General features: G+C 48.3%; 1 protein-coding gene and 1 long non-coding RNA gene across 2 annotated transcripts in view; one reads left to right on the top strand and one right to left on the bottom strand.

The window, feature by feature from the left end:
• The window catches only part of LOC134949569 (RLA class II histocompatibility antigen, DP alpha-1 chain), a 41,267-nt gene extending 33,657 nt beyond the window's left edge, over positions 1-7,610 (bottom strand). The window contains exon 1 of the mRNA XM_063938228.1: positions 7,474-7,610. Coding sequence (XP_063794298.1) covers positions 7,474-7,555 — 82 coding nt within the window. The 5' untranslated portion in view covers positions 7,556-7,610. The remainder of the gene's footprint in view (positions 1-7,473) is intronic.
• The window catches only part of LOC134947954 (uncharacterized), a 171,398-nt gene that overhangs the window by 46,658 nt on the left and 111,006 nt on the right, over positions 1-13,734 (top strand). The gene's annotated exons all lie outside the window — the stretch shown is intronic.

Here is a 13,734-nt window from a genome sequence, read left to right on the forward strand (position 1 = left end):
AGTATTCCAGTGGGATCTATTGGACAAATGGTCAGGATCCCACCTACACATGCACCAGAGGATAATCCTGTCATCCAAAGCCAGAATTTCGCTCCTGTGGTGGCTACACAGTTCTCACCTACTAGAGGGACGCTGGTTCGGGATTCAGGATAGGGTCCTAGTAACCACGGATGCAAGTCTCCGAGGCTGGGGAGCAGTCACACAGGGGAAAGCTTCCAAGGAAGATGGTCAAGTCAAGAAACTTGTCTTTACATAAACGTTCTGGAGTTGAGAGCCATTTACAATGGCCTTCTACAAGCTGTGCATCTTCTTCAAGATCAACCCGTACAGATCCAGTCGGAAAATGTAACAGCAGTCGCGTACGTGAACCGTCAGGGCGGAACGAAAAGCAGAGTGGCGATGGCAGAGGTGTCAAAGATCCTCCTCTGGGCAGAAAGACATACAAGAGCTCTGTCGGCAATTTTCATTCCAGGAGTGGACAACTGGGAAGCAGACTTCCTCAGCAGACACAATCTCCATCCAGGAAAATGGGGCCTCCACCAAGAAGTCTTCGCAGAGGTGACAGGTCTTTGGGGAGTTCCTCAAGTAGACATGATGGCATCTCGTCTCAACAAGAAGCTTCAGAGATATTGTTCCAGGTCGAGAGACCCTCAAGCAATAGCAGTGGATGCACTAGTGACCCAGTGGGTGTTTCGATCGGTGTATGTCTTCCCTCCACTTCCTCTAATACCAAAAGTTCTCAAGATCATAAGAAGAACAAAGGTTCGAGCGATCCTCATTGTCCCGGACTGGCCAAGGAGGTCATGGTATCCAGATCTTCAGGAGTTGCTCATAGAAGATCCTCTGCCTCTTCCTCTTCACAAGGACCTGCTGCAGCAGGGGCCATGCGTGTATCAAGACTTACCACGGCTACGTTTGACGGCATGGCTGTTGAGCGCCGGATACTAGCCCGAAAGGGTATTCCCAAAGAAATCATTCCCACTCTGATTCAGGCCAGGAAAGGGGTAATGTCTAAACATTACCACCGTATTTGGAGAAAATATGTGTCTTGGTGTGAAACCAAGAAGGCTACAACGGAAGAGTTTCAGTTAGGATGTTTTCTCCATTTTCTTCAGGCGGGTGTGGAGGCGGTCTTACAATTGGGTTCAATCAAGGTCCAGATTTCGGCATTGTCCGTTTTCTTTCAGAGACAATTGGCTTCCCTTCCAGAAGTTCAGATGTTCGTGAAAGGGGTTCTGCACATCCAACCTCCATTTGTGCCTCCTGTGGCACCATGGGATCTTAACGTCGTGTTGCAGTTCCTTCAATCGGATTGGTTTGAACCTCTCCAGGAGATAGAATTGAAGTTTCTCACTTGGAAAGTGGTCATGCTGTTGGCCTTGGCATCCGCAAGAAGGGTGTCTGAGTTAGAGGCCTTGTCTTACAAGGGCCCTTACTTGATTTTCCATGAAGATAGGGCTGAGTTAAGAACTCGTCAGCAGTTTCTTCCAAAGGTGGTTTCTTCTTTCCATATAAACCAACTTATTGTGGTGCCAGTGGCTACTGACACCTTCGCTGGTTCGAAGTCTCTGGATATGGTCAGAGCTTTGAGAATTTATGTCGCAAGAACAGCTTGAATACGGAAAACAGAGGCTGTTTGTCCTGTACGTTCCCAACAAAATTGGGTGTCCTGCTTCTAAGCAGACAATTGCGCGCTGAATCAGAGGTACGATTCAGCACGCTCATTCTACGGCAGGATTGCTGATACCGAATACGGCGAATGCCCATTCTACTAGAAAAGTGGGCTCATCCTGGGCGGCTGCCCAGGAAGTCTCGGGTTTACAACTTTGCCAAGCAGCTACTTGGTCAGGGCCAAACACGTTTGCTAAATTTTACAAGTTTGACACCTTGGCCGATGAGGACCTAAAGTTTGGTCAATCGGTGCTGCAGGGTCATCCGCACTCTCCCGCCCGTACTGGAGCTTTGGTATAACCCCATGGTACTGAAGTGGACCCCAGCATCATCTAGGACGTATGAGAAAACAGGATTTTAATACCTACCGGTAAATCCTTTTCTCCTAGTCCGTAGAGGATGCTGGGCACCCAGCCCAGTGCGTACTTTACCTGCAGTTGTTAATTTGTTCAAAATGTTTTCAGCACGTTTGCTGGAATGTTCATGCTCGTTGGCATGTGTTTTGTTGTATGCCATGTTGTGCGGCATGGTTTGAAGTGTGAGCTGGTATGAATCTCACCATTAACTTAAAAGTAAATCCTTTTCTCGAAATGTCCGTCTCCCTGGGCACAGTTCCTATACTGAGGTCTGGAGGAGGGGCATAGAGGTAGGAGCCAGTTCACACTCTAGAAAAGTCTTAAAGTGCCCATGGCTCCTGCGGAACCGTCTATACCCCATGGTACTGAAGTGGACCCCAGCATCCTCTACGGACTAGAAGAAAAGGATTTACCGGTAGGTATTAAAATCCTGATTTCAGTCACCTCATACTGCATTTATTCTGTTTGTGTCCTGTATATACTGTCACATAAATAGGGGATTTATTTGCGGGTATTGTATTTGTCTGGCTGTATCGTACTCTTACGCTCTACGGTTACATTAACTATAATGTCTACCACAAAGGGTGGGAATTGCGCGGATGCTCCTGCATCATGCAGCACATGCGCCAAGGATTTGTCTGAGGGGGAAGTTTTGAAGTATGGTCTGTGAAATATGTGCCATACATCTCACAGCCCGCTGCTCCTGTAGCCAATCAGGAGCCACCTTGAGTGGCATTCTCAACTATGGTTAATACGCTTGTGACACGCCCTATGGGACCTCCTGTGCCATTCCAGCCACATATTGTCCCTGTGGTAAATCCGCCCTGGGCGGATTCTCTGTCTACCCAGATACAACAATTGAATTAATCCTTGGTTAGACAAAAGCCTACCCCACGTCCCTCTGGGGTCAAGGGGTCATATAGGTGGGCCATATCCTCCTCACAATCCCAGATGATACTTCTGATGAGTATGGGGAGTATACTGATCCATCAGACACTGACACAGTTGCTTCTGACGAGGAACCTACAACTCAGGTTGATGATCTAGTGGAGGCTATTAAGCTGATTCTAAAATCGATGATGATGTAGATCCCTCTACTGCGTCTAAGAAACCTGATAAGTTTAAACGTCAGAAGGTTGCTAAAGTAGTCTTGCCGCATTCTGACCATTTAGTAGACATACATCAGGAACTCTGGTCTTCTCCAGGAAAGAAATTCTCCCTGTCTAAAAAGATGCTAGCTCATTATCCTCTCGCTGCTGAGTTGTGTAACAAGTGGGAAAAATCACCGCCGGTGGATTCCTATGTCACCTGTCTTGTGGTGTCATCTACTCTGCCTGTCACCTCACTGAAGGAACTGACAGATAAGCGTGTGGAGGGATGCCTGAAGTCTATTTACTCCCTTACAGGTGCTGTACATAGACCCACTATAGCAGCCTCCTGGGCCAGAAAAGGAATTGAAGCATGGGTTCAAGCAATAGAGGAAGAGCTGCCTTAGGATATATCTGACACTGCCAGACAATATCTGTCTCATATTACCACCGCCTCATCGCATCTTCTGATCTGGGGGGTCATTGTGAGTTGGTCGCTCGCTAGCAGATTTTCGCTGCCTTGCACATGCTAAGCTGCAGCCCTCTGGGAGTGTATATTAGCTTAGCAGAAGTGCGAACGCTTTCATCGCAGAACGGCTACAAAAATATATTGTGCAGTTTTAGAGCAGCTCAAAACCTACTCAGTGCTCGCGATCACTTCAGACTAGAGATGAGCGGGTTCGGTTCGTCGAGATCCGAACCCCCCCCAAACTTCACGTGGTTTACACGGGTCCGAGGCAGCTTTGGTTCTTCCCGCCTAACACGCAAAACCCGAACGGGGGAAAACGTCATCATCCCGCTGTCGGATTCTCGCGAGATTCGGATTCCATATAAAGAGCCGCGCGTCGCAGCCATTTTCACTCGTGCATTGTCGATTGAGCGGACAGGACGTGGCTACGTTCTCTGCCTGAAAAGCTCAATATCTGTGCTCAGTGTGCTGCATTGTGGGGGCCAGTAAATAGTAGTACAGTGCTGCATTGTGGTGACCACCAGTATATATAGTAGTATAGTACAGTAGGCCATTGCTGTATCTTGCAGCTCCGTGTCAGCCTCAGTTCTAGTATCCTGATCAGTGCTCAATCTGTGCTGCATTGTGGGGACTAGTATATAGTAGTACAGTGCTACATTGTGGTGACCACCAGTATATAGTAGTACAGTACAGTAGACCATTGCTGTATCTTGCAGCTCTGTGTCAGACTCAGTTCTAGTATCCTGATCAGTGCTCAATATCTGTGCTGCATTGTGGCGACCAGTATTTAGTTGTACAGTGCTGCATTGTGGTGACCACCAGTATATAGTAGTACAGTACAGTAGGCCATTGCTGTATCTTGCAGCTCCGTGTCAGACTCAGTTCTAGTATCTTGATCAGTGCTCAATATCTGTGCTGCATTGTGGGGACCAGTATTTAGTAGTACAGTGCTCCATTGTGGTGACCACCAGTATATAGTAGTACAAGTAGGCCATTGCTGTATCTTGCAGCTCCGTATCAGACTCAGTTCTAGTATCCTGATCAATTGTGGGGACCAGTATATAGTAGTACAGTGCTGCATTGTGGTGACCACCAGTATATAGTAGTACAGTACAGTAGGCCATTGCTGTATCTTGCAGCTCCGTGTCAGACTCAGTTCTAGTATGCTGAGCAGTGCTCAATATCTGTGCTGCATTGTGGGGACCAGTATATAGTAGTACAGTGCTGCATTGTGGTGACCACCAGTATATAGTAGTACAGTACAGTAGTCCATTGCTGTATCTTGCAGCTCCGTGTCACTTCTAGTATCCTGAACAGTGCTTAATATCTGTGCTCAGTGTCAGTGCTGCATTGTGGTGACTAAAAGTCCAGTGTCTTGTGCTGCATCTTGCTGCTGTAGGGTGCTGTGGTAGTGTCCTGTCACTGTGCATAGGTCATCATCATTCTAGTCACAGTGGTATCTGGGGGGTGACAATTCCAGAGGGCTTTTGTGCTGCTCACTAATACTAGTACAGGGGGGGTAATTCTGAGTTCATCGCAGCAGCAAGTTTGTTAGCAATTGGGCAAAACCATGTGCACTGCAGGGGGACAGATATAACATGTGCAGAGAGAGTTAGATTTGGGTGGGTTATTTTGTTTCTGTGCAGGGTAAATACTGGCTGCTTTATTTTTACACTGCAATTTAGATTTCAGTTTGAACACACCACACCCAAATTTAACTCTCTCTGCACATGTTATATCTGCCCCCCCTGCAGTGCACATGGTTTTGCCCAACTGCTAACAGAATTCCTGCTGCTATCAACTTGGAATTACCCCCAGTGTCTTGTGCTGCATCGTGCTGCTCAATGTCAGTTCTCCGTAGTATCATCAGTGCTCAGTAAAATCAGTGCTCAGTAAAATCAGTGATCAGTATAATCAGTGATCAGTATAATCAGTGCGCTGTTAGACGTGCACCCGTTATCCGCCATTACTGCAGTGGGATTTAGACAATTGATGAAGTTATTGTGTCCCCTGTACCAAATCCCATCTAGATTCCACTTCACTAGGCAGGCGATAGCGAGATTTTGCCAATTAATTCCAGTGATGTGGACGTAGTATTACAGTGATTTTACCAATTAATATCCGTGATTTATAATTATTAATTACAATGATCTTGCCAAATAATTCCAGTGATTTGGACGTATAATTCCAGTTGGAATTGTTTGTGTCGCTTGGCTTAGTCATACAGCTACCTCATTGCACCTATTCGACATCTTTGCATGAGGTGATGTTTGGGGCCTAGTTTTTGAAAAGTTCCATCCTGTGTGACACTGCCGTATGAGTCCAGGGGTACTGCTGTATTAGTCCTGGGGTACTGCCGTATAAGTCCACCAACTGCATATTTTTTTTAAAGTGACTGGAGCGTGCTGGAGATGCTGTCAGTGGACCGAACAATTGCGGCCCACTTTTGACATTCAACCACTGCATGAGACTATTAGATGGGCCAGGTGGTTGTGTCGCTTAGCTTAGGCCTACAGCAACCTCTGTGCACCTTTTTTCGTCTTTGCATCATGTGCTGTTAGGGGCCTTTTTTTTATATCTGCCCTCCTGTCTGACACTGCAGTGCCACTCCTAGATGGGCCAGGTGTTTGTGCTGACCACTTGGGTCACTTAGCTTAGTCATCCAGCGACCTCGGTGCAAATTTTAGGACTAAAAATAATATTGTGAGGTGTTCAGAATAGACTGGAAATTAGTGGAAATTATGGTTATTGAGGTTAAAAATACTATGGGATCAAAATTACCCCCAAATTGTATGATTTAAGCTGTTTTTGAGGGTTTTTTTAAAAAAACACCAGAATCCAAAACACACCAGAATCTGACAAAAAATTTTAAGGGAGGTTTTGCCAAAATGCATCCGAATCCAAAACACGGCTGCGGAACCGAATCCAAAACCAAAACCCGAAAAATTTCCGGTGCACATCACTACTTCAGACCATTCAGTTCTGGATTTGACATCACAAACACGCCCTGCGTTCTCCCAGCCATGCCTGCGTTTTTCCTGGCACGCCTGCGTTTTACCAAACACTCCCTCAGTTGCCACCCAGAATCGCCCATGTCAATCACTCTGCGACAGCCAGTGCGACTGAAATGCATCGCTAGACCCTGTGTAAAACTACATCGGTCATTGTAATAGTATGTCGTGCGTGCGCATTGCACCGCATACGCAGAAGTGCCATTTTTTAGCCTTATCGCTGCGCAGCGAACAAATGCAGCTAGCGATCAACTCGGAATGACCCCCCTGATGCGTTGCACATCAGATGGGACGATGCAATGAACAACAGCATGCTGTTACATACAGACTGTAATGATACATTGTGCCATTGTACACTGGATTGTGCAGTCTGTATGGCAACGTGATGTATTGTTACATTACATTGCACCATTTTTCTTTATTAAGTAGTTTCTCTTACACGGTCATTCTGTCCCTATGCCTCTCTGTTGTGATTAGTTAGTATATGAACAGCACAGTTTGTAACATAAAGACACTGGAATGCAATAGGCTAAAGAACCAAAGAAACAAAATAATATATTCAGTATTTAATATATAAGTATTTTGGGGAGAGCAATTCCCCCAAATTAGAAAGGTTTATTGCAATATTCATGTCTGTATAAATGCACTACAGTATTACCAATATTATTGAGAACACTAAACTGTAAACACTAAACTTTTTGTGTGTTTTACATGTTATACTGCTACAGACATTTGAATTGTTGAATTAATTAAATACCATTTTTATTTTTCTGTTATAACTAAAAATGTCCCAATATATCAGCCACTTCTGTAAGGAATTGTATAAATATTTTCTCCTGTCTCTCAATTCCCAGTAATGTTTTTTACGACCCACTTACCTTTCACAGCCTGACTGGGACTCAGGAAGAACAGAAATACCAGGGATAAGTAGCTCAGGTGAAGGTGCTGTCTGTGAGGCATCGTGTATGTAACACAGAGACACAGCTTGTCCACAAATCTTCCTATAAATGTCTGTACTGTACAGAGACACGGACACCCTCGTCAAGTTGACAACATATTACTGAGTTTTTCTGGAGGTTTTGGCCAATAGGAATATTTGTAGCGCATGATACAATAGTTACCGGGTAGACTCAGAGCACACAAGGAAGGTTTTGCTAGGCATTGAGCAGAAGGAAGCTACACTAGGGATGGCACATCAAAATACAGCATCAGTGTTATCAATGTTTTACCCATTGGGCAAAAAACTTCAATAACACTAAACATTAATCACAAAATATTGAAGGTGTATTCCCATCCCTATCAGTGGGCAGTCTTAAAGACTAGTGTAGAGATGTGCCCTGTGTCCCAGGGCACATCAGAGGTGCAGTCCCTGGCTGTGGACAGCGCTGGGGCAGCTTGTCTGTCACCAGCGCTGGGTGTGCAGCAGCGGCGGGTGTCTGGTGCAGGGATCAGACGTTTCCCTGCACCAGACTGTCAGCGGCGACGGGCAGCGGCGTTTTAAACTTGGCACCAATCTGGCCTCCAATGAAGAGCGCCGATGCAGGATTTGAAACCCGACGCCGTCCGCGAGCCAATTGCGGCTCACCGGCCAATCAGAGGCGGGCACAGCGAGCCAATCGGCGCTCACCACGTCATAGGCCCCGCCCCCGGCATCTGACGTCAGACGCCGGGCGGGAGCTGAAGAGAGAAGAAGCGGCGCCGAAGAGCGGTGAAGATCCGGGCGGTGCCAGGAAGAAGAGGACGTCGCGGTGGAAGGTCCTGAGGTCGCGGAAGAAGCCAGAAGATGACCGGCTCCTGAGAGAAGATGTCCAGCGGCAGCTGGACTCGGAGAGGCGACAGTGGTGCCGCTGGCCAGGACGGGCCAGCGGCAGAGGAGTGAAGGGGAGCGCCGGAGAGGCCACCAGGAGTGGGAAGAAAGAGAGCTGACGAAGCTCCCCCCTGGTGCCTCTCCCACCGGGTCAGGTAGGCCCTTCTCAGGTGCCCGTGTACCCTCTCTATCCTCCCTAGACCACCGGGTGTTCGGGCATTAGGCCCGTGGGCACAGTCGGGCCCTCCTGACCCGTGGGCACTTATAGTCGGGCCCTCCCGGCCCGTGGGCACTTATAGTCGGGCCCTCCCGGCCCGTGGGCACTTATAGTCGGGCCCTCCCGGCCCGTGGGCACTTATAGTCGGGCCCTCCTGGCCCGTGGGCACTTATAGTCGGGCCCCCGATCCGTGGGCACTTATAGTCGGGCCCCTGGCCCGTAGGCACTTATAGTCGGGCCCCCTGGCGAGAGTGCGAGTGTGTGAGAATTGGGTGGCTGAGGCTTTGTGCCGGTGATGACCTTACACCCAACTCGTGAAGGTCGCCGCCACCCCCTGGGGTATCCCCTTTTCCGGTGGAGGAAGAGTTGATCCCCCCCTTAAGTTTGTTTACTTTCTCCCCAGCTCGTTCGTCCGTCAGCTCCGAGAGGGGATCGCCGTGTCTGGGTCCGACTGAAGATTTCCAGGTCCGTTGAAGGTTCCGGTACCTGAAGGTGAGAGAGTGCGGCGCCTGGTAAGTGGTGAACCTACACCTGCACGGCAGCAGGCACTACAACGCCCCGCCACCCTCTTACACTAGTACAACTCGAGCAAGTGTAAAGTGTGTTCAGTCCAGCTTACATTAATCCCCTCAACAAATGCCTATAATGTCCAGTACCGCATTAACAACAGGGCAACCGGGGCCATAGCCCAAGGCCCCTCCAAACTGGGGGGCCCCTACATATAGCTATATCACCAACGTGGGGGTATTGTGGTAAACTTGGGGCACAACAGTGTGTTTAATACATTTTTGGTGCTTGGAGTATTTACACATTATACTTTTCAATAACATCCAGGCTTCAGAGGGGAGGAAATAAAAAATTGTCAAACGTTTTTATTGTGATTCTATGTATAAGAACTCTATGGGCAGGATTTACTATAGGGAAATGCGGTAAAAACCCTGTATGGGGGGAATGTACCGCATTTCCACATGAACTAGGCCAGGGCTTTTCTGCGGAGGAGAACGGCAGCTTATGCTGGCATTACCCTATAGAAGTCTATGGGCTGGTGTTAACCTATAGAAGCATATGGGCTTCTTTTTGTATCTTCCTGAGAGGGATCCAATCGGATCCCTCCCAGTGCGCCCCATGGCCGCTGCGTCCCTCTGTACATGTGCAGAGGGTCTCCAAGGGCCGAGACCTGGAAGTCCAGGCATCGCAAAGGGCTGCTCTTTTCTGAAGAGCTGTCCTTTGCGATTCTAATTGCATATGTTAGTACATATGCTATTAGTATCAATGTGAAATTTGACGGAATGTACTGCCCATTGGCCCTCATTCCGAGTTGATCGCTCGCAATGCGAATGTAGCAGAGTTACACACGCTAAGCCTACGCCTACTGGGAGTGTATCTTAGCTTCTTAAAAGTGCGACCGATGTATTCGCAATATTGCGATCACAAACCTCGTAGCAGTTTTAGAGTAGCTTCAGACTTACTCTGCCTGTGCGATCAGTTCAGTGCTTGTCGTTCCAGGTTGACGTCACAAACACACCCAGCGTTCGCCCAGGCACTCCCACCGTTTCTCCGGCCACTCCTGCGTTTTTTCCGGAAACGGTAGCGTTTTCAGCCACACGCCCCTAAAACGCCGTGTTTCCGCCCAGTAACACCCATTTCCTGTCAATCACAATGCGATCGCCGGAGCGATGAAAAAGCCGTGAGTAAAAATACCATCTTCATAGTAAAGTTACTTGGCGCAGTCGCAATGCGAACATTGCGCATGCGCACTAAGCGGAATTTCACTGCGATGCGATGAAAAACACCGAGCGAACAACTCGGAATGAGGGCCATTGTTACTGCATCCCGCCCCAAAATGAGACATGTTGCCCATGACAACCAATCAGCATTGACGTAACATTTATAATTTCCATAATGCAAAATTATACAGAGCAGCTGATTGGTTGTCATGGGCAACTTCTCCACTGGCTCACTTCTCCACACTTTTCACTGCTTCATGAATAGCAGTCTCTGTGCTCAGAACATGTCCCCCTCCTGTTCACACCCCCTGTGTGATACCAGCATTGTGCCCATTGCCCTCTCTACCCCAGTGTTACTACGGGGACTGAGGGAGCCGGATACTAGATTAGACAATTCCTTCCCCCGGCAAGCAGTGGGGGACTACAGGTACCTCAGCACGGACCACCACGGGTTTGGAGCAGAGGCTGCTGGACACATGTGGTGTGGGGGCTGCTACAATGGCATGGGTGGCTAAAGTGACACATGAAGGGCTGCAGTGACAACATGACAGGCTGCTACAGTGACACGTGAGGGGCTGCTACAGTGGCATAGGGAAACTGAAATATATTAGGTTAATCTGTCTTTTTCAATGTATTTTATGTGGATTGGCCACCCCTGAAATAGAGGATTACATTTGATAGTCAGGTAGGGGGTAAATCAAATTTCCAATTAGAGATGAAGATTTTGATATTAGTAAGACTAAAAACTCAACAACTAACAAACCCTACATTCACACCACCCAGGATCGGTTCAGGGCGGGTGCCCGGGGTGCTGCAGCCCACGGGCGCGGCCACAGTCACCCCGCAGGCGCCCACCCACACCACACATTCTGGCTCCCTGCTCCCCGGCTACAGCAGGCGCCGTGGGCTGTGTGGGCGTCCGCTGCAGCCGGCGCCACTGTCAGATGCTAGAGGTCATAATTGTCCTCTAGTGTCAGTGCAGCGCTGCAATGGGAAAGACGTCTTGACATCTCTCCCATAGAGAGTAGTGGATGACCAGAGACGGAGGGCAGTGCAGCAGCGGTCGGGAAGCAGGAGCGGGGCTGGTAAGTATTGTGTGGGGTTTTCTTTTGTGTTTGTAAGCGACGCTACTGGGGGCACAGCTACAGGAGGCAAATCTATTGGGGGCACAACTACAGGGGGCATAATTGTGGCCACACCCCTTCCATATGGAGCCATGCCCCTACTTTTTGGTGCTACAAGGTCTAGAACCGGCCCTGGTGCTACCTCAGATGCCACACAGGTAAAGCCACAAAGAGTAAAAAAATAAAAAATAGATTTATTCACATATTGCATTGCATTGAAATGGCATGTGACAAAGCTCAAAGAGCTATGGCCCTCATTCCGAGTTGATCGCTCGCAAGGCGATTTTAGCAGAGTTGCTCACGCTAAGCCGCCGCCTACTGGGAGTGTATCTTAGCATCTTAAAATTGCGAACGATGTATTCGCAATATTGCGATTACAAACTTCTTAGCAGTTTCTGAGTAGCTCCACACTTACTCGGCATCTGCGATCAGTTCAGTGCTTGTCGTTCCTGGTTTGACGTCACAAACACACCCAGCGTTCGCCCAGACACTCCCCCGTTTCTGCGGCCACTCCTGCGTTTTTTCCGGAAACGGTAGCGTTTTCATCCACACGCCCATAAAACGCAGTGTTTCCGCACAGTAACACCCATTTCCTGTCAATCACACTACGAACGCCGGAGCGAAGAAAAAGCCGTGAGTAAAAATACTATCTTCATTGTAAAATTACTTGCCGCAGTCGCAGTGCGAATATTGTGCATGCGTACTAAGCGGAATTTCACTGCGATGCGATGAAAATTACAGAGCGAACGACTCGGAATGAGGGCCTATGAGTCTAATTCAGCTTCAATTGGTAAATTGCAAAAATTGCAGATGGACACTTTTCGGCTGTCTGAGCATGCGCAAAGTCCACAGCACATGGAAGGATGCCACTGCACTGTGATCAACAGCAGTAGGCGTCAGAGGGTGGCGACGTGGCATTAGAGGGGGTGGTCCGTACCATTTTAGGGGTGGCCACATGACATCAAACGCAGATGCTGCAGGGAAAAACATGGCCACGCTGCGCCAGCATATGCAGCCTGGCTGCGTATGCAGGGGGGCTACCTCTATTTGCCGGGTCTGCAATGCGATCGCAATTGACATGCTGGGCGGCCCCCAGCATGCGGTCGTAAGCAGTTGCAGTTTTGCTATTTTAGCAAAACTGCAACTGAAGCTGACTTAGGGGGTTATTCAGGTTTGTTTGCAAACCAAAAAATTTAGCAATTGGGCAAAACCATGTTGCACTGCAGGTGGGGCAGATGTAACATGTGCAGAGAGATTTCGATTTGGGTGGGGTGTGTTCAAACGGAAATCTAAATTGCAATATAAAAATTCAGCAGCTAGTATTTACTATGCACAGGAACAATACAACCCACCCAAATCTAACTCTCTCTGCACGTGTTACATCTGCTCCACCTGTAGTGCAACATGGTTTTGCCCAATTGCTAACTTTTTTGGTTTGCTAACAAACCTTAATAACCCCCTTAGGCCCCATGTGTGCAAATGCAGGGAGCTTAGGAAATAAAATCCTAGCACTAATTGCAATAATGACAAGGGATGATCTAGAATCTAGATATTGTGGCTATTACAGTCAGAGGCGTCACCGGGTGTGGTGACACCCGGTGCGCGCCCCTGATCTCCTACCGCGGCAAAAAGGGGGCATGGCCTTGTATTCAGGGGGCGTGGCTTTGCGGGGGATCCCGGATCGTCACTCTGGGGGTGTGCCCAGCGTCTCCGGAGATGCTGGGCTTCCCCCAGAGCCAGTCTCCGTCCGCTGTTGGCTCCTCTTCTGTGACAGGAGCCGGGTGCTGTAGGAGACTTTCTCACTGCAGCACCTGGCTCCTGTCAGTGTGGAGGAGCTGACATTTGGTGTCACCCTCCTCCAGGCGTCACACCCGGGTGCGGGCCGCACCCCCCGCACCCGCCTTGTGACGCCACTGATTACAGTCATGGGGCAATGAAAATCATGACTGGGATATAGCTATACTGGGATATACTTTATATAGGAAGAGCAGAATGGGAAGAATCAGAGGAAGGGTAGCAATGCATATAAAAAAGCATAAATACTACCTTAATACACAGTACAGGTTGAGTATCCCATATCCATATATTCCGAAATACGAAATATTCCGAAATACGGACTTTTTGGAGTGAGAGTGAGATAGTGAAATCTTTGTTTTTTTGATGGCTCAATGTACACAAACTTTGTTTAATACACAAAGTTATTAAAAATATTGGCCCTCATTCCGAGTTGTTCGCTCGGTATTTTTCATCGCATCGCAGTGAGA

The sequence above is a fragment of the Pseudophryne corroboree genome, chromosome 8 (assembly GCF_028390025.1).
Source record: "Pseudophryne corroboree isolate aPseCor3 chromosome 8, aPseCor3.hap2, whole genome shotgun sequence".
Taxonomy (NCBI): Eukaryota; Metazoa; Chordata; class Amphibia; order Anura; family Myobatrachidae; genus Pseudophryne; species Pseudophryne corroboree.